The sequence below is a fragment of the Staurois parvus genome, unplaced genomic scaffold (assembly GCF_062004578.1).
Source record: "Staurois parvus isolate SC_StPar_1 unplaced genomic scaffold, SC_StPar_1.0 ptg000706l, whole genome shotgun sequence".
In the NCBI taxonomy this organism is placed as follows: domain Eukaryota; kingdom Metazoa; phylum Chordata; class Amphibia; order Anura; family Ranidae; genus Staurois; species Staurois parvus.
The window spans coordinates 1,715,414-1,743,380 of record NW_028318502.1 but is presented as its reverse complement, the minus strand read 5'-3'; the positions used below and the strand labels follow the sequence as shown (position 1 = coordinate 1,743,380).

The 27,967-nt window shown below is 43.8% G+C and overlaps 1 protein-coding gene across 1 annotated transcript; it reads right to left on the bottom strand.

Moving 5' to 3' along the window:
- Positions 1-145: 145 nt before the first annotated feature.
- Positions 146-26,705, bottom strand: LOC149445860 (vomeronasal type-2 receptor 116-like). The gene is made up of 5 exons (XM_089653312.1): positions 26,451-26,705; positions 22,524-23,312; positions 14,959-15,177; positions 4,585-4,708; positions 146-1,493 (listed from the first exon to the last, which is right to left on the bottom strand). Exons 1-5 carry the CDS (start codon positions 26,703-26,705, stop codon positions 601-603), a joined length of 2,280 nt encoding a protein of 759 aa, XP_089509438.1. The 3' UTR covers positions 146-600.
- Positions 26,706-27,967: the final 1,262 nt, after the last annotated feature.

The following is a 27,967-nucleotide window of genomic DNA, read 5'->3' as shown; positions in this document are numbered from 1 at the left end:
GAAGTAAACCTTTCACTTTAAATGTGATCTTCCTGAGAACACGCTCTCATCAACTTTACCTAATATTAAAAATGATTTTTAAATTAAACCAAGCAAAATGTATTTATTAATATAGACAAATACATCTACATACAATATAATTACAGTGACCCTGACACCAAACTAAACTACATTAAAGTCAGCTTATGAAAGAACATGTATAATATTTATCTCTCTGGAAGGTGGTGAGTGAAATCTTCCCTCTCTTGAAGAGTGATGGGTGTCTCTGGTATCTGACACTTTAGGATGTTTTGGATACGTTCCCCCCTCTGGTCACTGTGCTTCCTCCTCACTAAGTGACTACATTGTTCTGTAGTGATGTAATGGATGGTGGGAGGAACCACTACACCCAGCAAGGTTTCTAACAAACCCAAAGTATTTGATACCAATGGTGTCCAGAGCAAAAATTACTCTCACTGTCCACCATTTTACTTTGTTCCAGGGAAGTATTAAATGTTTATATCTAACAGTGTTCATTCTCAATACACTAGCAAAATACTAAAATGAACAATAATAGAGATAATGCCATAACGACTGGTAACCCAGTGTGCTCCTCACATATCAGTGGATAACTGTTTTTGTATTCAGGTCAGGTCTGAACAGAATTATGTAACATTTTGGTAAAAATATACAGCCAAGAAGTCCAATACTTGATGCTATTATAGCAAAAACCTCCACAGCCACCATGTATTTCCCTCTGGTGCTCAGATAGGCCGGGATCATGGCAATCCAGACACTGCAGAACACCAGCATGCTGAAGGTGATGTACTTGGCCTCATTAAAACTGTCCGGTAATGTCCTGGCTATAAAAGCTATAATGAAGCTCACAGCTGCCAGAAGCCCCATATATCCCAGGACTGAGTAGAAGCCGATAACTGAACCCTCATTACACTGAATGATGATCTTCCCCTGATAAGAGTGAGTGTCTCGATCCTGGAAGGGGGGAGAAATAGACAACCAAAGGACACAGATTATGACTTGGACCAGTGAGAAGACACAAATGATAAAATTGGGCAGTTTGGCTCCCATCCATTTCCTCCAGGGACTCCCAGGTTTGGTGGCGTTAAAAGCAATACACACCATGATACTTTTGGCAAGTAGAGAAGAGACGGCAACTGAGAAGATGACACCAAAAGAGGTGACACGCAGCATGCAGGTTACATCTACTGGATGGCCGAGGAACAAGAAGACACAGAGGAAGCTCAGCATGATGGAGACCAGAAGAAGATAGCTCAGGTTCCGGTTATTGGCTTTAACAATGGGGGTGTCCTGGTAATATATAAATATCCCCAATATTAAACCAGTCAGAAGACAACAGAGGATGGAGACGGCTGAAAATACTGCAACAATGGTGTCATCAGTGTAGGAGAGAAATTCCACCACTCTTGGAACACACCGATCCTTCTGTTCATTTGGCCATTCATCATCAGGACATTTCATGCAGTTTTCACTGTCTGCAGGAAGAACAATACAAACACAATGAGCATCGGGGTCAGAGCTTAGAAAACAAATTAAATATATTAATTAATTTAGGAGATAGATAGATAGATAGATAGATAGATAGATAGATAGATAGATAGATAGATAGATAGATATTGAGTGTGCCTAATGGGAAGTGCTAAAAAAAATGTTGGTTTCATAAGGACACAAAAAAGGGTGAAAAGACAAAAAGTGGAATGCACAAGAATTGTGTTATAGGCAGAAATGTGATAATTGGGAGTTTCAGTTTAAATTGTCAGAAAACCCTGATAATGAACATATTTGCTACCCTTTTGGTCTGTTAAATACACAACTGGAAACATTTGTTATATCTGTACAAGTGCAAAAAAAACACCTGTTGATCATTTTGATTTATTTATTTTTTTTCTGTTGGTTGAATTGGATGGACTTTGTGTCAGCAACTCAAAATGGTCCTCAGTAGTTTGTATTGCCCCACGTGCTTGTATGTCTGCCTGACAATGTTGGGGCATGCTCCTAATGAGACCACTGATGGTGTCCTGGGGTATATCTTCCCAGATCTGGACCAGGGCATCACCGAGCTCCTGGACATACTGAGGTGCAACCTGGCGGTGTCGGATGGACTGAAACATGAAATCTCAGAGGTGTTCTATTGTATTTAGGTCATGCAAGCATGGGGGCCATTCAATTCCTTCATCTTCCAGGAACTGCCTGCATACTCTTGACACATGAGGCCGGGCATTGTTGTGCACCAGGAGGAACCCAGAACCCACTTCACCAGTGTAGAGTCTGACAATGGGTCCAATGGGTCAGATTGCCATCGTCTAGCCTGTAGAGGTCTTTGCTTCCCTCCACGGGATATGCCTCCAGACCATCACTGACACACCACCAAAATGGTCATGCTGAACCATGTTACAAGTGGCATAATGTTCTCCATGGCTTCTCTAGACACTTTCACGTCTGTCACATGTGCTCAGGGTGAACCTGCTCTCATCTGTGAAAAACACAGGGCACCAGTGGCAGACCTGCCAATTCTGGTTTTCAATGGAAAATGCCAATCGAGTTCTATGTTACTAAGCACAGGGCCCACTAGAGGACGTCGGGCCCTCTGACCACCCTCATGAAGTCTGTTTTTAATTGTTTGGTCAGAGACATTTACACCAGTGGCCTGCTGGAGGTCAGTTTGTAGGGCTCTGGCAGTGCTCGTCCTGTTTCTCCTTGCACAAAGGAGCAGATACCGGTCCTGCTGATGGATTAAGGACCTTTCTACAGCCCTGTCCAGCTCTCCTAAAGGAAATGCCTGTCTCCTGGAATCTCCTCCATGTTCTTGAGACTATGCTGGGTGACACAGCAAACCTTCTGGCAATGTCACGGATTGATGTGCCATCCTGGAGGAGTTGGACTGCCTGTGCAACCATGTAGGGTTCAAGAATCGTCTCATGCTACCAGTAGTGACACTGATCCTAGCCAAATGCAAAACTAGAGAAAAACCATCAGAAAAGATCAGTAGGGAAAAAATGTCAGTGGTCTCCGCCTGTAAAACCATGCCTGTTTTGGGGGTTGTCTCGTTGTTGAGGATATTTGATGCACTCCAAGACAGGAGTAAATAGTATGTGTAAGCATATAATCAATGTTGATGGAATTAGGGAAAATAAATCATGAACACTATACTGTAATAAATACAGAAACAAAATTTCCTTAGAGTCCTATTGGTAATTCTGATGCACCATGGAGTGGAGGCAGCCGGCCAATAACAAGGTAGAGAGGCTCTGTGGAAGATCAGGAAGAAAGAGGCGGCACCCTCTAGTATGAAAGATTTTTAATGTATAAAAAGTGTAGTAATACAGGCCACTTACAAAGCGTAAGTAGCCTCTAGATGGATGGTGGTCACCAGCATCTGGCAATGGTGCTGGTGGCTTCCAGCATGTCCTCCTAGTTCCGGGCAATGAGGAGGGAGCATGCATGCTCTGAATGCGTGCCAACCCCCACCATCACGTGACTGGAAGTGACATTTCACCTGAGGGAATCCAGGAACTATGAGGACATGCTAGAAGCCACCAGCACCACCACCGCCACATGCCGATGACCACCATCCATCCAGAGGCTTCACACTCCTTCACTACAGCGGATACCTATTAATTTACATTATTATGATTTCAGTATGTAATAAATAATTTTTAACAAATTTTTGTATAATAAAGTATCTATAATTTTGAATTGGGCGCCACAGTGGCTTAGTGGTTAGCACATCTGCCATGCAGGAAATGGGTCATGGGGTTGATTCCCGACCGTGGCACCTCCTGCGTGGAGTTTGCATGTTCTCCCTGTGCTTGCGTGGGTTTCCTCCGGGTACTCCAGTTTCCTCCCACACTCCAAAGACATGCTGGTAGGTTAATTGGCTCCTGCCTAAATTGTCCTAGTTTCATCCCTGGCCATGTAGGATCTCCTGCATGGTAGGAGTTGGGGAAAGACCTGGCAACCTATCCTGTAAAAATAATTGCTAAGAGAATTCATGGCAAAAAGTTGCTTATGAGTGACGGTCCATGCAATCGCCAAGGGTTGGATACGACTGAATAGATAGATAATAGATAGATAGATAGATAGATAGATAGATAGATAATAGATAGATAGATAGATAGATAGAATTTTGAATCAATATATATGTGGTGATGTTTTATTAGATGCATTAAAGTCCCAAGGGAGTAATTTTTTCTTGTATGTAGTAGTATTAGTAGAAGTAACAATAGCAAAATACAACTAGGCAGGGCTGACACCATTTCAATTCACAAACCCCTGTGTGTTGTCAGCCTACAACAGTATTAGGAGCTAATTACATTTCTAGCAGGACCAACAGGTATCTTTCTGTACTTGCAGTGGCTTTACAGATATAAAACATGAGGGAATGTACACACTTTGCAGGTACATACTTCATATGTTTTTCTCTGACAAACACTTTAAGTACTGAGGTTACTTCTGACCAGGCCAAAAATAATATACTTCATATATTTTATCCCTGACATACGCTTTAACTACAGGGATAACTTCTGCCCAGTCCAACAGTGACTTAGTAACAAATACAAACTCTACCAGAAATGTTGGATATCTCTCCTTCTGGACATGGGATGCACTCATAGCAGCATTTATGAATTGAAGATCCAAACTTTTTTCTGCTGCCAGGCAAACAGGGATCTGAGCATCGAGATACCGGGATCTGAAATCAGATATTATTATTCATATGATGATGGTCATTATTATTATTATATTGTGACATTCCATCATATCTCATGAGGATATACAAACTAAGCGTTACAAATAGCAGAGGATCAGGTTTGCCCCAACCATGGGTTCAAGATCAAATCTGCAGGTTTGAGATCCATTCAGGGGTAATAGTTCGGTGTTTTCATGAATTTGAGGGGGTTCATTAATAGATTTTTCCAGCACCCAGCAACAATAGACCCTTCCCTCAACAGAAGATCTCTTCCACAATTGACCCTGCCCTGCAACAATAGATACCCCAGCAGCCAGCATCAATAGACCCTCCAACACAGCCCAGCACCCTTTGACATTATATACATTTAGTGCTGGAGGTGCCGAAACTGCGTTCCTCGTGCTCCCATTGAAAAAATAGCCCCGGTCCTTTTACTGGCTCTGGGGTATGAAACAACATTGTAACACAACTTTTCTGGGCACAAGATGTCATGAGAGTAACCACCCTTGGGCCTGCCCCTGCAGAGCTGACAAAAGCTCTTCCCCAGTGTGGCTCCTATCTCCTAGGAACAAGCTCCAATGCTGCATGGCATTGTTTTGCCTAACCTTTGTCTAGCCTCTTAAATGCCTGAAGAGGACCGGTTGTTCATAGAAAAACTCATCCAAAGAGGGTATTGAGGGGAGCAGGATATGGAGGTGACTGGCTGTCACCATCACCAGCCATCCAAATGGAGGGCAGCACAATCAGCTCCAACAGTGTGTCCTGTCCTGTACCCATCACTGTTCATAGTTACTCAGTTGGCCATGAACTATATATATACATAACATTCCTGTCTATACTTGCTGGATCATGTTCCTGTAGTCATGTAGAATCTTCAGCTGATCCCATGGTCCAGTGCTGTAGAAACCTTGCCTTCCTCATGATGGTGGTTGTTAGGGATGGTCTTACAGATAAAGAAATGTTGGCTGGGAACCTGCTACTGCCAAGTCATAAAGGGGTCTGAATCCACCAGCTGGAAAGGCGCAATCTGTAAAACCACCAATATTTCAAAGGTGGCTAGGAGTAAACAGAAAAACTTGCCTGCCCAATGGTATAGCTGAAATAACAGGATGGGGTTGGCAGAATCTGAGCAAGGTCATACCCTAATCTCTCTGTATGTTAACTTATTCGAATGGATAGAAGAATAGCCAAAATGGCGCAGACTCACCCAACAATCAGCTCCAGGAAGATGAAAGAAGGTGTGACGTTCCCTGTGAGGACTGTTACAATTAGAAGACTCCTATGTGAAGCCAAGCTATCTGCAAGAAGTCCCCGCAAAGTCCCACTGTTGGAAAAAAGACGTGTGCTGAAGAGGTTACAATTTGCCAAAGAGCACATTGACTGGCCTAAAGAGAAATGGCGCAACATTTTGTGGACTGATGAAAGTAAGATTGTTCTTTTTGGGTCTAGTGGGCGGAGACAGTTTGTCAGACGACCCCCAAACACTGAATTCAAGCCACAGTACACTGTGAAGACAGTGAAGCATGGTGGTGCAAGCATCATGATATGGGGATGTTTCTCATACTACGGTGTTGGGCCTATTTATCGCATACCAGGGATCATGGATCAGTTTGAATACATCAGAATACTTGAAGAGGTCATGCTGCCTTATGCTGAAGAGGAAATGCCCTTGAAATGGGTGTTCCAACAAGACAACGACCCCAAACACACCAGTAAACATGCAACATCTTGGTTCCAGACCAACAAGATGGACGTTATGGAGTGGCCAGCCCAATCCCCGGATCTTCATCCAATAAAAAACTTGTGGGGTGACATCAAAAATGCCATTTCTGAGGCAAAACCAAGAAATAGAGAAGAACTGTGGAATGTGGTCCAATCATCCTGGGCTGGAATACCTGATCACAGGGGCCAGAAGTTGGGTGACTCCATGCAACACAGATGTACAGCAGTTCCCAGAAACAGTGCGACTACAACCAAATATTCATGAAGTCATTCAAAGGAAAGCAAAATCTTCAAACATTTCTCAGTTTATATAGTGAATGTTTGAGTTTGTAAAGAAGAATACAAACACTGCCATTTTTTTGAACCGTCTAATATTCACTTTTCTTTAATTTTTTAGAGGAACAACACAAATTTGATGTATTTTTCTTCATGTTGTGATTTGGAATAGAATGTGTCGTGTTCCCAATGCATTTGTGTGGATGGAAATAAAAGCTATTAGAAGGATTTTCAGCTTTATTCACTTTTTCAACACACTGCTATTATTTTGAACACAACTATATATATATATGTGTGTGTGTGTGTACAATACTTTTAATCCTGTACAATCAGAACTGCTTTTTCTGGGCTTGATCACAATGGCAGAAAGAACTGCCACTCCTCTGAAAAGCGATCCATGTTCAGATTGTTTTTCAGAAGAATTTGACAGGTGGCGAAGAGGCACTATGTTGCCTCCTCAATGCCCATTTTATGCCCCTAAATGCAGCAGCACTGCAGGGCGGTTATAGCATGGCCCCATTCACCTTGGGGCATACATCTTGCCAGGGCCACAGCATGTGTATGACCTCCGCAGCTAAAGGTAGAGCAGTTGGGGGTAGTAAAAACACAGCTCAACCCCATGGCTTTACTATTCCCCAACTTTGCATGTGAACAAGCTCTTGCATGTTGTGTGTAGGGAAGCCTGTTCATTTAAATGGGATAGCCCACCCTCATACATTCAGGGACAGAAGTCCCTGACCCATTTTTTAAGTCACGCTGCACCAAAAACATGTAAATTCAAAACACGGGTGGTGTAAAAGGTGCCACAGCCTAGTAGTTACAATCACAGAATACCAAAACATTTCAGCTTTTAAGGCTCAGGTATCAATTAATGACAACTATGTATCAACATACAAATTTTTATTTTTACACAATAAATAATATACATAAAACACATTTAAAAAGGAAAAAATATTCTGAATCATTATTATAGGTGCACTCAAAACAAATATTCATCCCTCTATAACCGTATTATACTTGTAGATCAAGATAGTCAAATGTTCTGTCCAAGAAAGGACCATATACAGTACTTATTAATAGATTTTATACAAAAAGGGGGGAGAAGAGGGTCACTGATGAGCTCTACGCATTTCGCGGTCCAAGCTGATTTATCAGGAGCAGTACAGATCAGAATCTATAAAACGAAAAACACAAAACAAACAAAACAAAATGAAAAAATATAACAACATAGATACCACTTACCACTTCTTTTTCTTACCCAAGAGGCATGTGGCTATCCAGGCATAACCATCAGCCCAAGACCCCCCAGTGAGGAAGAGACATCCCCAACCATGCGCCACCCCCAAAGTGAAACCATTGAAGCATACTAGGACAGACTGGGCCACCACCCCACCAGCTTCCAACATTTGCAATGGTATAAATATATAGTATGCAGCAATATATTATAATTATTATCATTATACAGGATTTATGGCGCCAACAGTTTGCTCAGCGCTTTACAAAATAAAGGGAGACAATACAGCAACAATACAGTTCAATACAAGAGGGTTAGGAGGGCCCTGCACCTTGGAGCTTAGAATCTAAGAGGAAGTAGCTGGTGGTACAAAAGGTAATAACTGTGGGGGATGGACTGGTAGAAGGAATAGAAGATTCCATTATTAGGTGAAGGCAGGATAGGATTCCCTGAAGAGATAGGTTTTCATAGATCATCCAAAAGTGGGCAGAGTAGGCAATAGTCTGATAGATTGGGGTAGAGAGTTCAAGAGGATGGGGGAGGCTCTGGAGTGGTCCTGGAGAAAAGCATGGGAGGAAGAGACAAGGGAGCTAGAGAGCAGGAGGTCATTGGAGGAGCAGAGAGGATGGTTTGGGTGATATTTGGAGACAAGATTGGTGATGTAATTTGGGGCAGAGTTATAAATGGTTTTATATGCGATTGTTAATGTTCTGAATTTTATTCATTGGGCAATTGGAAGCAAGTGGAGGGATTGGCAGAGAGGGGTGTTAGATATGGAACGGCTGTAAAGGTGGATGAGTCTGGTAGCAGCATTCATGATAGACTGAAGAGGGGTTAGCCTGCGATGAGGTCAGCCAATGAGGAGGGAGTTACAAAGGCAAGAGATAACCAGGGAGGGAATAAGTTGCTTAGTAGTTTTATAGATTAAGAACGGCCGTATCTTGGAGATGTTGCGGAGGTGAAGTCTACAAGATTTGGACAGTGATTAGATTTGGGGCTGAAAGGACAGATTGGAGTCTAGGATTACACCTAGTACCCTGGCATGAGGGGAGGGACTGATGGTTGTATTATTGATCTTGATGGAGAAGTCAGGGGAAGGGCCATGGACTGGAGGGAATAGTATGGGCTCAGTTTTAGAAAGACTGAGTTTGAGGAAGTGGAGAGACATCCATGCTGATATGTCACTTAGTAGGTTAGGAGAACCAGAGCAGAGTCTCAGGGGCCAAGAGAGTGGAGTTTTTTGAGGAGGAGGGGATGGTCAACAGTTTCAAAAGCCACAGTGAGGTCAAGTAGTAAGAGTACAGAGTAGTGGCCATTGGTTGGGATGAGTACAGAGTAGTGGCCATTGGTTTTATCAGTTAGTAAATCATTAGAAAGTTTTAGTAGGGCAGTTTCAGTGGAGTTTAGTGAGCGTCAAGAAGGTTGTTGTCAGTGAGGTAGGAGCTCAGGTGATTGTAGACTAAGCGTTCTAAGAGTTTAGTGGTAAACGGAAGCAGGGAGATGGGTCTTAAGATGTTCAGGTTGGTGGGGTCCAGGGAGGATGTTTTAAGTATGGGAGTGATGTGTGCTTGCTTTAGAGGGGTGGAGAAGGTCCAATTAGAGAAGGAGAGATTGAAGATGTGAGTGAGGGAGCATAGGATAGAAGAAGAGGGTGACCATAGTAGTCGCGAGGGGACAGGATCCAGGGGGCAGGTGATGAGATGGGCTTCTGAGAAAACTTTAGTGACCTCTTCAGTAGTAGCGAGGTCAAAAGAGGAAAGTGTTGAGGGAGGTTTAGTATGAGGTATGCTAAGTGGGATGGATGTCTGTGCAGTGGAGATGCCCCTACAAATTACATCAATCTTGTTTGTGAAATGAGTTGCAATGTCGTAAGCAGTGAGTGAGTTACTGGGTGGAGGTGGAGAAAGTAGAGAGTTAAAAGTAGAGAAGAGACGACGAGGACTGGATGACAAGGTATTAATAAGTGTGACAAAGTAGACCTGTTTAGCAGCATGGAGGGAGGAATTATATGTTAAGAAAGCAGATTTATATAGGATGAATGCTTGCTGAGATTTGATTTTACTCCACAATCGCTCTAGAGCACGTCTGTCTCTTAAGATTTCTGTTGTCGTCAGACTGCCACTGTTGTAATGGTCGGGGCCTGATACTTTGTGTAGTTAGAGGAGCAACTGAGTCTAGTGTGGATGAAAGCAAACTGTTGTAGACAGCAGTGGCCAGGTCAGGGCAGGACCGGGGAGAGATTCCGTCTGCATAGAGGCGTTCAGTTGCAGAGTGGAAAAGATAAGGGTTAAAGTTGTGAAGGTTTCTGCGGGTAATTGTTTGCTGCTTGGAGGGTAAGTGTTTGAAGATGAGGACACTGTGAAGGTGATGATATTGTGATCAGAGAGAGGAAAGGGGGTGTTTGTGAGGTTGTAGGGAGTGCAAAGATGAGAGAAAACAAGGTCTAATGTATTCCCATCAGTGTGAGTGGAGGACTGTGTCCATTGTGTTAAGGCAAAAGATGAGGTTAGGTTGAAGAGTTGGGATGTAGCTGGGTTGTTCACATTAATGGGGATGTTAAAATCTCCAAGAATGATAGTGGGTATTTCAGAGGAGAGAAAGTAATGTAGCCAGGCAGAGAAGTCATCAAGAAAGCGAGACACCGGTCCAGGAGACCAGTAGATCACTGCAATCCTCAGAGAAATAGCCGAATGCAGTGAGTCTCAAAAGAAGAGAAGGATAGAGAGGGAGGGTTATGGAGGACTTGGAAAGGTGCTCAGTGGGGATAGAAGCAAACCAACTCCACCACCTTTGCGACCACAGGGTCTGGGTGAGTGGGTCCAGAGAAGGCCTCCATAGGAAAGTGCTGCGGGAGAAGCAGAATCTGATGCTTGAAACCAGGTTTCTGTAATTGATAGCAGGTTAAGGGAGTGGGAGACAAAAAGGTCATGGAAAGAGGTGAGCTTATTACAGACAGATTATTAATATACAATAAGTACATCCCTAATTATAACACAAATACTATGTAATACCATTTGCACCCAATCTCTGGAGTTCATTATCAGCAGTATCCAGTATACACCAAATTCATTGGTAATATCCCCTTAAATAACCCAAATTCCATTACTGCCCATTAGCAACTGACCAATATACACTGCTCAAAAAAATTAAAAGAACACTTTTTAATCAGAGTCTAGCATCAAGTCAATGAAACTCCTCGGATATTGATCTGGTCAGGTAAGTAGCAGAGGGGGTCGTTAATCAGTTTCAGTGCTTTTGTGTTAATGAAATTAACAACAGGCGCACTAGATGGGCAATAATGAGACGACCCCCAAAACAGAAATGGGTTTACAGGTGGAGGTCACTGACATTTTTGTCCTTACTCATCTTTTCTGACTGTTTTTCACTAGTTTTGTATTTGGCTAGGGTCAGTGTCACTACTGGTAGCATGAGATAATACCTGGACCCTACAGAAGTTGCACAGGCAGTCCAACTCCTCCAGGATGGCACATCAATACGTGCCATTGTCAGAAGGTTTGCTGTGTCTCCCAGCACAGTCTCAAGAGCATGGGGGAGATTCCAGGAGACAGGCAGTTACTCTAGGAGAGCTGGACAGGGCCGTAGAAGGTCCTTAACCCATCAACAGGACCAGTATCTGCTCCATTGTGCAAGAACAGAACGCGCACTGGCACAGCCCTACAAAATGACCTCCAGCAGGCCACTGATGTCAATGTCTCTGACAAAACAATCTGAAAAAGACTTCATGAGGGTGGCCTGAGGGCCCAATGTCCTCTAGTGGGCCATGTGCTCACTCCCAGCACCACAGAGTTCAATTGGCATTTGCCATTGAACACCAGAATTGGCAGGTCCACCACTGGCGCCCTGTGCTTTTCACAGATGAGAGCAGGTTCACCCTGAGCACATGTGACAGACGTGAAAGGGTCTGGAGAAGCCATGAAGATCATTCTGATGCCTGTAACATCATTCAGCATGACTGTTTTGGTGGTGGGTCAGTGATGGTCTGGGGAGGCATATCTATGAAGGGACACACAGACCTCTACAGGCTAGACTACGCTGGTGCAGTGGGTCCTGGGTTCCTCCTGGTGCAGTGGGCCCTGGGTTCCTCCTGGTGCAGTGGGTCCTGGGTTCCTCCTTGTGCAGTGGGTCCTGGGTTCCTCCTGGTGCAGTGGGTCCTGGGTTCCTCCTGGTGTAGTGAGTCCTGGGTTCCTCCTGGTGCAGTGGGTTCTGGGTTCCTCCTGGTGCAGTGGGTCCTGGGTTCCTCCTGGTGTAGTGAGTCCTGGGTTCCTCCTGGTGCAGTGGGTTCTGGGTTCCTCCTGGTGCAGTGGGTCCTGGGTTCCTCCTGGTGCACGACAATGCCCGGCCTCATGAGGGGAGAGTGTGCAGGCAGTTCCTGGAGGATGAAAGAATTTACACCATTGAATGGCCCGCACGCATGCGTGATCTAAATCCAATAAACCACCTCTTGGATATCATGTTTTGGTCCATCCGGTGCTACCAGGTTGTACCTCAGACTGTCCAGGAGCTCAGTTATTCCCTGGTCCAAATCTTGGAGAAAATACCCCAAGACACCATCCATTGTCTCATTAGGAGCATGCCCCGACGTTGTCAGGCATGTATACAAGCACATGGGGGCCATACAAACTACTGAGGGCCATTTTTAGTTGCTGCAATGAAATGTCAGCAAAATGGACTCGCCTGCTGCATCATTTTTTCACTTTGATTTTTGGGGTGTTTTTAATTTCAGTCCTCTGTAGGTCGATCATTTTCATTTCCATCAAATGATGGGGCATCCTTACGTTCCTAACACATTACCCCATCCATATCAGTATAGATATCCAGGATGATATTTTTCCCCATTGAGATCTGATGTGTTTTCAAAGAGTTCCTTTAATTTTTTGATCAGTGTACATAATCTGTAATAAATTACAAGCAATATAATTATCTAAGGCTCGCAATGGGGATGCCCATGGTTTTAGCTAAATGTCAAAAGTCCAGCAATACAATAATAACTTGATCCCTAATCTAATATAAAAAATATATGATAACTATCAAATCCTAGGGACAAGTACTAAGATATACATACAAAATGAAACAATGTATACATACCATGTAGAATAGACTGTTAATCCCTTTGCAAATTAGGAAGATTTTCAACCACCACTACCACCATCAGGGACATGCAACATAGTCAAAAACAGAGGAAATGAAGCCCAGGATTGGCCAATATATACTCCCACAGAAGTCCACCCACCAGCATCATCAAAAGGAACCAGTGTTGTCACTTCCTTCGTAGGAAATAGGACACCTATGCCGAACACAACTCCCAAATGCCAGTAAACCAAACAGAGGGGTGGATAAATGAACCAGCCCAAGCGTTGGGTGCCCGATTGGCCCACCAAGCAGGAGACAGTACACAGCACCAAGAAGCCCCTACACTGGTGGATTAAAGCCAGGCATTTTGCTGAACACCCCATGCACCCAGAATATAAATAAAAAGAAAGACAATCACATATAATATGTATCCCATAACAAGTATTACATTGGCTAGTCTCCAAGTTCCGTATCCACGTGACTTATACTTCTTGCATGACCTATGTGTAAAACAAAAAACTTGAAACTGCTACCCTCACTTGAACTGGGAGGTTAAATAACCATGGGGGTCCCCATTGCTTGTAATTTATTATAGATAATGTATATGGTCAGTTGCTAACAGTCAGCAATTACATTTGGGTTGATTAAGGGGATATTACAAATGAATTTGGTGTAGACATTGTTGGCAATTAACTCCAGAGACTGGGTGCAAGTGGTATTACATAGTATTTGTGTTATAATTAGGGATGTACTTATCATAGTATATTACTGCATACTATATATTTATACAACCATGTAGGATACATTGAAAATGTTGGAGGCTGGTGGGGTGGTGGCCCCTTCTGTCCTAGTATGCTCCAGTGGTCTCGCTTTGGGGGTGGCACATGGTTCTGGGGATGTCTCTCCCTCACTGTGGGGTCTTGGGCTGATTGTTATGCCTGAATAGTCACATGCATCTTGGGTAAGATAATGAAGTGGTAAAGAGAAGATGTGATGTGTATTTGTATCTATGTTGTTATGTTTTGTCATTGTGTATATACTTACTGTATATTGTTTTATAGATTGTAATAGATTCTGATCTGTACTTCTCCTGATGAAGCTGCTTGGACCGCGAAACGTGTAGAGCTCATCGGTGATCGTCTTCTCCTCCCTCTTTGTATAAATTATAGTACTGTATATGGTACTTTTTTGGACAGAGCATTTGACTATCTTGATCTACAAGTATAATACGGTTATAGAGGGTTGGATATTTGTATTGGGTGCACCTATATTAATAATTCAATGTTTTGGTATTGTGTGACTGCACCAAAAACACATGGCATTTTCCAATATGTGGGGGTACTATTAAGAATGAATGGCACCCCTGTGCATCTGCTAAAGAGCAGTGTGTGTGTCTGCGTGTCAGGAACATGCACAATTTTGCACGTATTACTGACAGCAGTAATGGGAACCAAGCCTTAGACTGGGAGGCCTCAAGACTAAAATTTCTTTTCAAGGGTGCCCTGACTGGAAAATGGTTGAAAAATACGGTTCTATACTATTGAAAAATGTCTGAACCCAGAGTGTCAGATGTCAGGAGGTATAGGTATAACTTGCAGTGCCATTCTAGGCCGAGACAAGGATGTCCCTGCTGGTTGCAGTGAAGGCAGCAGAGGCCTATGCACCATTCAGGGGTGTAGAAGCATCATCAGTGAATGGAAGAAATACCGCTCATTGACCCAGGCCATGAATATGTGGATGAGTGTGGCATCAGCCAGTGCTGCTCCATCCAGGCCCCCTGACATGTTTCGCCCCACACACCGGGGCTTGGTCAAAGAAGTGTTGGAAGACTTGCAAGGTCAGGGCAACCACTGGGGACAAGCGTTATCAAGCGGCCCCTGAGGAGGTAGAGCTACATATATAAACAGAAAACAATCAAGTCATTTCTTACTTTGCCATTTTTCCACAACCAGGACATACTCAGATTTGGAAACCTTTCAGGCACATAATCTGGGCCTTCCATAATGGAAACTATGGCATAATAAAAGACTCTATTATTCACAGTCAAGTAGTGTAACAGAAGATCGGTTGGAATTTCTCTTCTCTCGTTGAAGTAGACCTTACCTTCTGCTAGGTCCATGAAGTGAACTTTTCTCACATATTTATGCAGCTTTTCATGGAAGACAAAAATTCACAGATTACTATATACAGATAGAAGAGTTCTGGAATTTCTTAACAAAACACAAAACAGTGAGAGAGCTCCATCCAAGTGACTCGGCGGTCTTTCTATCAATGAATGAACCAGGAGAATCACTTATTCTTCACTTTTGGTTCTCCTGCAATGTCTCCTCTGATATGAAAAGAATCTCCTGTCCTAATAATCCAGAGAATCATCAATCATTCATTTTATATTCAGATTGCACAACTCTGTATGTATATATTTAGTAGACTCAAAAAATGTACATTTTTCTGTCTATTCTATTTATATTTTTGCTTCAAGAGAGGTAAGCAGAGGACCGAAAAAGTTTCATATGGAGTGATTGAAATTGATTATTATGAACTGTTCATAGCCATTTTTTTCAGAGCCATTTTTTGTATTTTTTGCAATGATTAAAAAATCATTTAATCCTAAAGATTATATAAAACTCCCAATTTTTTATGTCACACAAGATTGGTGCACCAGTTTAGGAAAAACAAAATTTCAGTGCAAACTACACTAGAGATATATTTAGGGCACACAGACACAATGTATTTACCAATTTTTTATAAAATATAAAAGACCAAATATATAACCAGCATGTCAAACCTTAACCACTTGCCCTCCAGAGGATTTACCCCCCCCCCCCCACCTGACCAAGCCATTTTTTGAAATAAGGCGCTGCGGTACTTTAACTGACAATTGCACGATCATGCAATGTTGTTCATAAAGGAAAAAGAAAGCTCTATTTGTGGGGAAAAAGGGGGAATGTACAGTGTTGCATGACCGCACAATTTTCAGTTAGGGTAATGCAGCACCGTAAAGCAAAAAAAAAAAATGGCCTGGCCATGAAGGGGGGTAAATCTTCTGGAGGGCAAGTGGATGGGCAAAGCTTTACAGGTCATCGGTTCAGAGTTCTCTAGGAGCTCTAGTGCCAGAATTTTTGGTCTCCCTCCAGCATGTACGGTGATATGTAAAATGTGTAGCACAATCAATGTTTTCCTTCATAGGATTTCCTAATGCATGCAATTACGTTCATACATGCATATGTGCGGGGGTTGGGGGACTCAGAATTTTGAAGGGGTTATTTTAAGTTCTTTGGTGTAACTTTCATTCTTTCCAATTTTTTTTTTATTGTTTTTTAGGCGGCTGTTACTGGGGGTGTTTGAAAGTGATTGTGTGGTTGCCTGGCCTCCAGAACACTTCCATCTTCTGTTGGGAACACTTGCAGCTGCTGTGAGTGTGTGCAAAATCCCCCCCCCATGTCAGGGCATAGAAAGGGTTAAGAATTTTCAAACCCATCATTATGTATGGCTAAATAATTATTGCCACACTGTTACCTTCTTTGTCTGAAGGTTTTGTAGGTAAGTAAGGTAAGGTTTTGTATAGATTCTAAGGCCATATTCTTGATCTCCTCCACCATTCATATGACAAATAGCTCTACACTCGGGTTAATCTCAGTTGGAACCCATTGGATTTCTTTTTATATCCCTGTTGTTTTTTGCAACTAGAGTCAATATCAATAGTCTGTAGTAGCTGCAGAAGAAAACTCTTTTTTGAAGAATGTTTGCAGTATGGCAGGGCAAATTATATTACTGAAAGAGTGTCAAGGTCCTACCTTTTCCCAGAGGTTATGTTACTCCATGTGCTGGCATCCATCTTGGATTTTTGCTGAGCATGGTGGGAATCTTTTATGCCTTCAGGTCTCTGAGGTCCATCCCCCAGAGGGGTGTGGCTGAGTACATATAAGCCTGTGATCCGCACATGCTCTTTGCACTTGTGTCTTGTGTCTTTGTCTTGCTACAGCTCTGTGTATACTCTCGTGACTCTTCTGGTATTTGACTCGGCTTGTGACTAAGACCATTCTCTGCTTTTTACTTCGATCTGACCTTCCGTTGCTGAACCCGGCCCGTGACCTGTTATTCTCTGTCTACTGTTCTGTACCGTTTTGTCCCGTTGTTGTTGACCCGGCTTGCCTGACTACGCTATTGTCATTCTCACCAGCTACACGCCATTGGCGGCGGCCATTACCGCAGCCGGGGGGTCTCGGGGGCCGCGACCTGGTTCCTGGCTGCGTCAAGTCCATCCCCACCATCAGGGGCCCTGGTGAAGGGCAGCCTGGGACTTAGACTCCGCGCCCTGAGGGACTTCGGTCTGTTGGTGGTGGTTGTCGCCAGTCAGTGCGTTACCCTGCCACTAGGCCTACCTGTCCGTTCCACAGCCCTGCCCTGACAAAGAGGCAGCTGCCATCAGGGAACATAATTTCCATGAAGGGGTGTACTTGGTCAACAACAATGTTTAGGTAGGTGGTATGTGTCATGTAACATTCACATGAATGGCATGACCCAAGGTTTCCCAACAGAACATTCCTGGCAAAACAGTAGAACAGGATGCAGTATGGCAAGAAAACAATCTGGGGCATCACCCTGCTTCCACTGGCTTGTCTTCTTCCCTTACTGTGTCCTGGTGCCATCTCGTCCTACACACACCCAGCCATCTTCATGATGAAAACAAATGTGGTTCATCAGAGCAGGCCACCCTTTTCCAGGTGCACCATGGGCCACTAATGAAGCAAGATCAAAAAACTGCAAATTCATAATCAAGGATATGTGTGTGAAGGTGTAACCATAGAAAGAGGTGTAGGACAGGGCTGTCTTAATGAAGGGGCACACCTGGGCACTGCCCTGGAACCCCAGGTGCATGGGGGGCCCATGATCAGGCCCAAGACAAACAGGGGTGGGAAGATGCTGTATTGGGGGGGGTGCACTGGCGATTTGGTCACTCATGCCGCTCTAATTTGTCAGGAGTAACTGAACAAGGAGCAACATCTGGTTTCTGCTGGAGAGAGGATTCAGCTTTCATCTCCCTCCTGCATGGGTAGCAGAAAATGGGCACTGAGACTGAGAACTCATCTCAGTCTCAGTGTGGGAGAGTAAGGAGGAACTGTCTTCATTGCAGATGGCTGTGAGTTCAACAGTGAAGGGGGGAAGGCATAACTTTGATGTATGGGGACATCTGATGTATGAGGATACTATGATGGGGAGCACCTGCTGTAAGGGGACCCCTGTGGAGAGGGATCCCGGCTTTGTGGGGACACTGTGGTGGGGGACACCTTATGTATGGGGACACTGTGATGGGGGACACCGGATGTATGGGAACACCTGATGTATGGGGCACTGTGATGAGGAAACCTGATGTACGGGGACACTGTGATGGGGACACCTGATGTATGGGGAGATTGTGATGGGGACATCTGATGAACAGTATATGGGCACTGTGATAGGGAAACCTGATATAGGCTAGTAGGAGCCCCAGTGCACTACTTTGCCTAGGGGCCCATGATGCTATTAAGATGGCACTGGTGTATAGGAGTGGGAGTAGATCCAAGTGATTTTGTGTTATCATAGACTGGAGACATCATTTTCTGTTTAATGTGATTTAAATTTAAAAAATCTCGGATTTGGTAGAACAGTTCATGATCTTCAGTCCAGTCAGTGAAGTCCATTGAAGGGCTTTATTTGCCCACGTTCATTTAAAGCAATTTAAAAGTAAAGGTTCCTCACATCAGGATTCCCAAACAGGGGTTCAGCTTCCACACAGAAATGAAAAGCAAAAACACAGCCCCTGGCTATAAGGGAGCTCACCTCGGACTACACGGCTCTCTAGAACTCAGACTCCCAATACAGAACACAATGGTGTTCACACGCTGCTACTGTGACAACTGGAACTGTGTTGTCCTGTTCCAAAGAGACAAACAGCACCCCAGCCTAGTGCATTATCCCAAGGATAGATGAATGAAAAAGGATAAAAACAGACTCACCAACAATGTCTGTGAAGAGCAAGTCAGGCCACTGCCTCGTGCTACATTGGTAAGTCAGAACCAGAAGAAACAAATGCCAAAGAACACCATCCAAGGTCCAAATAGCGGCTTATGTGTTTCAAGGATAAACCCGTATCCTCAGAGACAAATGATTTGGCTCGGAAGTAGAGGGTTTACCCTCAAAATGTGTAAGACAGTTTTTGGATCATGGACGGCGTCCCTTTGGCATTTGATTCTTCTAGTTCTGACCCACCACATGTACCACAAGGCAGTGGCCTGACATGCTGTTCACACACATTTTGTTTAATTAACCCCTCGCCTACAGGGCACTTCTACCCCCTTCCTGTCCAGGCCAATTTCCAGCTTTCAGTGCTGTCACACTTTGAATGACAATTGCGCGGTCATGCAACACTGTAGTCATATGACATTTTTATCATTTTTTTGAGACAGATAGAGCTTTCTTTTGGTGGTATATAATCACCTCTGGGATTTTTATTTTTTCTTAAACAAACCAAAAACCGCTAAAAATTTTGAAAAAAAAAAGTTTTTTCTTAGTTTTTGTCATACAATATTGTAAATAAGTGATTTTTCTCCTTCACTGATGTGTGCTAATGAGGCTGCAGTGATGGGCACTGATAGGCTGCACTGATGGACACTGATAGGTGGCACTGATGGGCACTGATGAGGAGGCACTGGTAGGTTGCACTGATGGGCATTGACAGGCATCACTGATGGGCACTGAAAGGCAGTACTGATACATGACACTGATACATGGCACTGATAGGCGGCGCTGATAGGCAGCACTGACTGGTACTGATTGGCACTGATAGGCGGCACTGACTGGCACTGTTAGGCGACACTGACTGGCACTGATGCGCACTGATAGGCGACACTGACTGGCACTGATAGGTGGCACTGATTGGCAGCACTGATAGGTGGCACTGATTGGCATTACTGATGGGTGACATTAAAAGGCAGCTCAGATGGGCACTGATATGTGGCATTGATGTGGCACTGATGGGCACTGGCACGTGGCACTTCTGGGGCCACACTGATCATCAGGGCACACTGATCATCAGTGCCCTGATGATCAGTGTACATGTCCCCTCCGCAGAAAGTCGATTACCGGCTCTCCTCTCCTCTCCTCTGTCAGCGTGACAGCTCAAGAGGAGAGAAATGCCGATAACTGGCATTTCCGTGCTTACATGTGATCAGCTGTGATTGGCAATGATGGGCACTGATGAGGAGGCACTGGTAGGTGGCACTGATGGGCATTGACAGGCATCACTGACGGACACTGAAAGGCAGCACTGATACATGACACTGATATATGGCACTGATAGGGAGCACTGACTGGCACTGATAGGCGGTACTGACTGGCACTGTTAGGCAGCACTGACTGGCACTGTTAGGTGGCACTGACTGGCACTGATAGGTGACACTGACTGGCATTGATAGGTGGCACTGATGCTCACTGATAGGCGACACTGACTGGCACTGATAGGTGGCACTGATTGGCAGCACTGATCGGTGGCACTGATTGGCATTGATAGGTGGCACTGACTGGCACTGATGGGTGACATTGAAAGGCAGCTCAGATGGGCACTGATATGTGGCATTGATGTGCACTGGTATGCACTGATATGTGGCATTGATGGGCACTGGCACGTGGCACTGATGAGCATTGACTGCTGGCACTGATGGACACTGACAGGTGGCACTTCTGGGGCCACACTAATCATCAGTGCCTTGATGATCAGTGTACATGTCCCCTCCACGGAAAGCCGATTACCGGCTCTCCTCTCCTCTGTCAGCGTGACAGCTCGAGAGGAGAGAAATGCTGATAACCGGCATTTCCATGTTTACATGTGATCAGCTTTGATTGGACACAGCTGATCACATGACCGAGCCGACATCTTCGGCTCTTTCCGTGATCCGCTGTGTCCGAGGGACACAGTGCACCGGCGATCGCCACGCTGTGCACTTCCTGAGCCACGCATGCGCGGTGAGAATAGAAGGACGTCATATGACGTCCTATCAGAACCAGAGAACCACCTTGTGCCCGTCATTACATTATATGGTGGGCGGAAGGTGGCTAAACTATCCTTGGGATAATGCACTAGGCTTGTGCCCTGTTTGTCTCTTTGCAGTCACTATTTGGACTACCCCAGCCGTTTGAAGGCAGAAAGGCTTTTTCATATTCCCTGGTGCTGTATCTATACAAATATATGAATACTGTCTCTAGTCCACCACACTCATGCACAGCTGATTTTGACACTTTTTTTAATAAACTGTTGTGTAATTCCATGCAGATAGGTACATGTCCTTTGTGTGTTCATGTTCGTGCTGCTCAACTTGCAGCGGTCTCCTCGGGAGGGAGGAGCCATCAACCATCGTCAGTTTTCTAAAAGGGCTGTGCACACCTGTACAATCAGAATGCTGGTTGTCTGAAAAAACTGGACCCAGGATTGGAGATGTCATCCCTCCCAAGTATCCAGAAAGTCTCAGGGTTCCAGAGCCCAAACCGGGTTTTATCAAACTTTGAGGAAGTTTCTGCTGTATTATACAAGCGCCTTGGATCCCCTCAACTTCTATGGATGAGAACCTTGGGTAACACAAAACCCCTTTCACACTATGACAGGGCACAGGATTGTTACTATATAGAATTGTTATATCAATATTTGTAGATTATTCTATGTAAGGATGTATACTGTATATACCAGGGTGTTCCATAGACCCTGTCCTGAAGAAGTGGAGAAGATCGCAAAAAAAAGTTTTTAATATTTGGTGATACAAGAGTACTGGAAACGTATTTGCACAATGCACAGCTTGGAATATGTGTCTATGTGTACAACCTTTTGACCAATCTCTTTATGAATGATTTTATTACTTACACAAATAAATATAATGAATATAAATGTACATAATGCATATAAAATATATATATAATCTGGACTACTTGAATGTGACTCCTAACATGCCGTGTATAAAGCAATTCATTTAAAAGATCAATAAAAGAATAACATTCCCTTTATACCCCCCCCCCCCCACACACACACACACACTCCTATTATAAAGGCTGCCCATTTGTTTTATAATTTTTAAAACAGAGAAACCCAGACAGTGATTGCCCAGACAGTGATTGCCCAGACAGTGATTGCCCAGACAGTGATTGCCCAGACAGTGATTGCCCAGACAGTGATTGCCCAGACAGTAATTGCCCAGACAGTGATTGCCCAGACAGTGATTGCCCAGACAGTGATTGTCCAGACAGTGATTGTTCAGACAGTAATTGCCCAGACAGTGATTGGCCAGACAGTGATTGCCCAGACAGTGATTGCCCAGACAGTGATTGCCCAGACAGTGATTGCCCAGACAGTGATTGTCCAGACAGTGAGAGGAAGGGTGGAGATAGCTGTCCATCTCACCTAAATTACGTAATTACTTGTATTTTATAATATAGGATCCTAGTAAGATAAACACGTATTCTCCAACTTACTCTGTGCTGTAATCCATTTTGCTCAGATGTATTTTTCTTCATGTATATTCTGTGTAGAGCATTGGACAGAACATTTACAGCCACGACCACACAGGAGGGCATAGTTGAATAACGAGAAAATATGAATGACAAATCTATTACCTTTGTACAAGGTTTTGCGGAAATACTTTGATACTTTGATCTGAAAAAGTTATTTTTGTGTGAGTTTGGGGAAAGGCAGTGAAACTCATAAATCCAAATATCTTCCAGTATTGGGTCAGTTAGACAGTCGGAGATGTTGGCACCATCACCATAAATATTAAAGTTTATTGCTCCTTTCGGTTGCCATATAAATATGAAGCTGCAGTTGAGTGGTGTACAGTCATAGGAAAGTATACTTCTTACTTTATTCCATGATTGTGAGAGAATAAATGTGATATTGTTTATAACAGAGCGTATACCAGAAACTAAATAAAAAAAGTTTACTGTAAAAGTTCCACATATTATGACAACCTCAGCTGATGATTCACTAACAGTTCTCCTTTTCTGAATATAAGAGGCTTCATCTGAAGTGAGTTGAATAATGTAATCTGTGCAGATCCCATGTAGTCTCATCATCTTACTCAGTTCTTGGGACTCATCATCCCCGTCACCACTCCCTGATGATATTATTCCAACCCAGTTCCACCCAAAATGCTGGATAAATTTAATAATAGCTGTAAAACGGGCCCCATCATCTGGTGTCATACGGAATAAAGTTGGAAAGGTTTTTCCATCACTCAGGCGATGGTCAGTGACTTGATAATTGATCTAGATGAAATGTTGGGAAATATTTTATTGGGATGTTATTATTCGAACACTTTATGTTGTTTCTATGAATGCAGAACTTTCCTTATTCTCAATATGACAACATTCAGCATTTTATTTGCCATAGCCTGGGAAGACAGTGGGGAGTTGGAGAGAGATTTTGGAAGGTTTGGGTGCATGTGATTGTTTGTGATGACCTGTGCTGTTCCAGACCGGACCGGACTGGACCAGAGCAAGCACAGCTGCTGGAGGAACTGGAGAGATTACTGTCAAGACGAGCATCAGGTGACAGAGGCCACCTCTAGGAAACCTGTTAGGTGTAGGAGCGTGAGAGTTGCTTCCATCATAGCCACATCTTAAATCAAAGGGGGCCCCCACTACCTGCCCCCCATTGACTCTACTGATCACCACACAAGGATTGGATGAGAGGGTTCCTGGCACACATATCATCATATTCAGTTATAATCAGCTTGCTACCATTCAGGTTCTTCAAGTTTCAGACTGCCATCCTTCATTCTGCCATCGTGATCTCTGCTTGCAGGTTGCCACTGTAATTAAATAATGTTATTTCCTTAACCTGTCAGTGGTCATAAAGTTATGGCTGATCGGTGTATGTTCAAAATTCTTTTTGCAAAACTCTGCTTGCAGGTTGCTGAACTGAGTTAACCCCTTGTTCCCTGCTAGGCAGAGTCTGTTTCAAGTGACTACATCCAGTTCTGTCCAGGCCATCTAAGGAGGTTGCCTTTGCGGTTATTATCAAGCTTATCTTAGAGTCCATCAAGCCCATAGAATCACCCCCTTAAAGTGACTTTGCTAACCATGTCACACCTCAAGGTAAACTGGCCTACTGCTTCATATCCTAGAGTGACTTTTTCCAACAGCTACATATCTTATATTAACTTCAGCCTACCGCTCCTCATTCTAAAGTGGATGTTGTCAGCCACCTCAGCTCACCTTACCTAAAGTGATTTGTGCCAATGAGTCTGTCTCTCAAAAGAGAATAATGCTGTTCATCGCACTACCTAAAAGGACAGCACTTTGCATTGAGCACCAATTCAGGGCCCCAACTAAGCCGGCAGAAGAGGCAAGATTTCATACTGTTTTATATTCAGAGTTTATTCTTTTTGGGGACACTGGTTGCAGGTGTTTTACTCAATTCTCAAGATTAAACTAAGACTCTCCTGACTGAGGACCTACAAGTGAGCTAGCCAGCCTAATTAAGACATTCATGGTTTACAATTGTCATGTGATCTGCTGTGATTGGTCACAGCTATCACATAGTACTGGCAGCTGGATAGGACAGTGATCTGTCATGGACACAGTTGGTGACAGATTGCACCTGCAGCACAGCTGCATGGGAGCATATGAGGAGCATTCCGGGAGGACGTCAAGTGACATCCACCCAGAATGACAAAAGCCCCAGCGGAATTTTGGGTTGAACACTTTCCCCTAAATGTTAAGAGGACCTACATGATAATAGGTTGTTGACAAGTACAGGAGGAAACCTCAGATAGTATGGTATAAAAAAACGATATTTCCTTCAACCGTATATTACAGAAAAGGAGGAAGATGGACAATGTAATGACAAGTAGGTTGCCAGAAGAAATAGAATTCAAACTGACTTTAGAGGAACAAAAGAAAAAAAAGAGAGACAGTCAATTACAATGAAAGCTCAAGCCTTCCTACATTAGAATGATTTTCAAATCTTACCACAAACGCCACTCTCAAAACCATGAGTCTCCCAGATTCAAACAGCACTACATCAAGGATGATAATAGTGTATCCAACCAACATGTAAAATGCTCAAAGGAGCCCATTGAAATAGTTTTGCATTTGGTTAGGGTCAGTGTCACTACTGGTAGCATGAGGCCATACCTGGACCCTACAGAGTAGTCTAACTCCTCCAGGATGGCACATCAATATGTGACATTGCCATAAGGTTTGCTGTGTCTCCCAGCACAGTCTCAGGAGCATGGAGGAGATTCCAGGAGACAGGCAGTTACTCTAAGAGAGCTGGACAGGGCCGTAGAAGTTCCCTAACCCATCAGCAGGACCGGTATCTGCTCATTTATGCAAGAACAGAACTAGCACTGGCAGAGCCCTACAAAATGACCTCCAGCAGGCCACTGATGTCAATGTCTCTGACCAAACAATCAGAAACAGACTTCATGAGGGTGGCCTGAGGGCCCAATGTCCTCTAGTGGGCCATGTGCTCACTCCCAGCACCACAGAGTTCAATTGGAATTTGCCAATGAACACCAGAATTGGCAGGTCCACCACTGGCGCCCTGTGCTTTTCACAGATGAGAGCAGGTTCACCGTGAGCACATGTGACAGACGTGAAAGGGTCTGGATAAGCCGTGGAGAACGATCTGCTGCCTGTAACATGGTTCAGCATGACCGTTTTGGTGGTGGGTCAGTAATGGTCTGGGGAGGCATATCCATGGAGGGAGGCACAGACCTCTGCAGGCTAGACAATGGCACCCTGACTGATATTAGATATCAGGATGAAATCCTTGGACCCATTGTCAGACGCAGTGGGTCCTGGGTTCCTCCTGGTGCAAGACAATATCCAGCCTGAGGTGGCGAGAGTATGCAGGCAGTTCCTGGAGGATGAAGGAATTGATACCATTGAATGGTCCCCACGTTTGCCTGATCTAAATCCAATAGAACACCTCTGGGATATCATGTTTCGGTCCATCCGACGCCGCCAGGTTGTACCGCAGACTGTCCAGGAGCTCAGTGATGCCCTGGTCCAGATCTGGGAGAAAATATCCCGGGACACCATTCGTTGTATCATTAGGAGCCTCCCCCGATGTTGTCAGGCATGCATACAAGCATGTGGAGCCATACAAACTACTGAGGACCGTTCTGAGTTGCTGCAATGAAATGTCAGCAAAATGGACTCGCCTGCTGCATCATTTTTTCACTTTGATTTCTGGGGTGTCTTTGAATTCAGTCTTCTGTAGGTTCATAATTTTCATTTCCATCAAACAATGGGGCATTCTTACATTCTTAACACATTATTTAGTCCATATCAGTATAGATATCCAGGATTATATTTTTCCCCATTGAGATCTGATGTGTTTTCAAAGTGTTCCTTTAATTTTTTTGAGCAATGTATATTGCAGTGATCACTTACCTGTGTATACCGATACAGACTAAGTAACTGGGCCAATGCATAATTTGAATTGAAATTACTGTCACCAATAAAGCCGGCCACTTCTCCATGTTCCTTACAGCAATAGTTAGCAGCTTCCTTCTCTCCAGACAATATCTTTATGGCATATCCCAAAGTTTTCTTTGCATCACGACAAGTACTAAATATATGATAGCCCAGGGTGACATTGGGCAGAACATCGGGATCCTTGTTAATCTCATTGATAGCATAGATCATCGCTATGATGCTTCTGTACTCTTCAAAGTCAACTCTGCAGGATATTGAGAGGTTTTCAAACCACACAAAATGGTTAATTCTGAGATTACAGTTTAGGCACAGCTCATAAAACTAAGACTCTCACAGGAAAAAAAATGATTTAAATGGCAATTGCAGACAACATAAATTACAAACAATGAACTGCTATTGGTAAACAGTAACTACATTTTGAAAGTGCTGTAATGCAGTACCCCAGGGGTGCAAGGATGCAGAAGGGAGAGAACTGAGTAGCATTAGAAGAGTGTTGCAGAAGGTGCAGTAAGTCTACTCAGTTTTTCCCAAACAATCATGCTGTATGGCCTGCTTTATGTCTATGACAGTCAGACTACCATAAACACCCTTAAAAAACATCATGCATCCCTCATGCTCCACAACACCTGGCGTACCTCAAATCCTTTGGTCAAGGATTACTCTTTTTATTCTGCACCACATTGTAAGTATTCGCAGATAGACTATTTATTTTTATTGCAACCAAACCTGTCATATTTGTCAGCGGCCTCCATTGATCCAATGTATCTATTGGACCATAACCCAATCTCACAATACAATTTCCAGAGAGGGACTGGAGGACAAAAAAACTGGAAACTGAACCCCTCTCTTTTGAGTGATCCTGCACAGATCGCTATGATCAACACTCATATAAGAGATTATTTTCATGAAAACATGATCTGGGAGGCACATAAATGTGTGTTTAGGGGTACCTTTATAGCCCTTGCGAAATGGCGCAAATCAGAAAGTCAAGCAAAAGTTAAGACATTGACCGACAAAATACAGAGACTGGGACTTAAACATAAGCGCTCGCAATTATCATCAGTTATGGCTTCCCTGACTAGGGCAAGAGAATCCTTGTTAGAGGAGTGGGGAAGAAGACTAAGCATCAGTTGATTTTGAGTCAAAAGCTGTTCTATGAACATGCTAATAAGAGTGGCAAGCTGTTGGCCAAAATGGCTCAGGCTTGTAAAGTGAGTATGAATGCATAAAATCAGAGACCAGACTGGCACTGACCATCATAGTATGCAGGCAATAGCTTCTCAATTCAAGACCTATTATGAGGCCCTCTACAACCTATGACCTTCCTTGATTATTGATGAACATTCTAGAACCTAAATGACTGAGAACTACTTGTCTAAGTTTTGCCCTCGCACAATCCCCATAAGAAGATGGCTAACTTGGAGAAGCCACTCACTGAAGTAGAGATTAAGTGGACCTTCCAGAAAATGAAA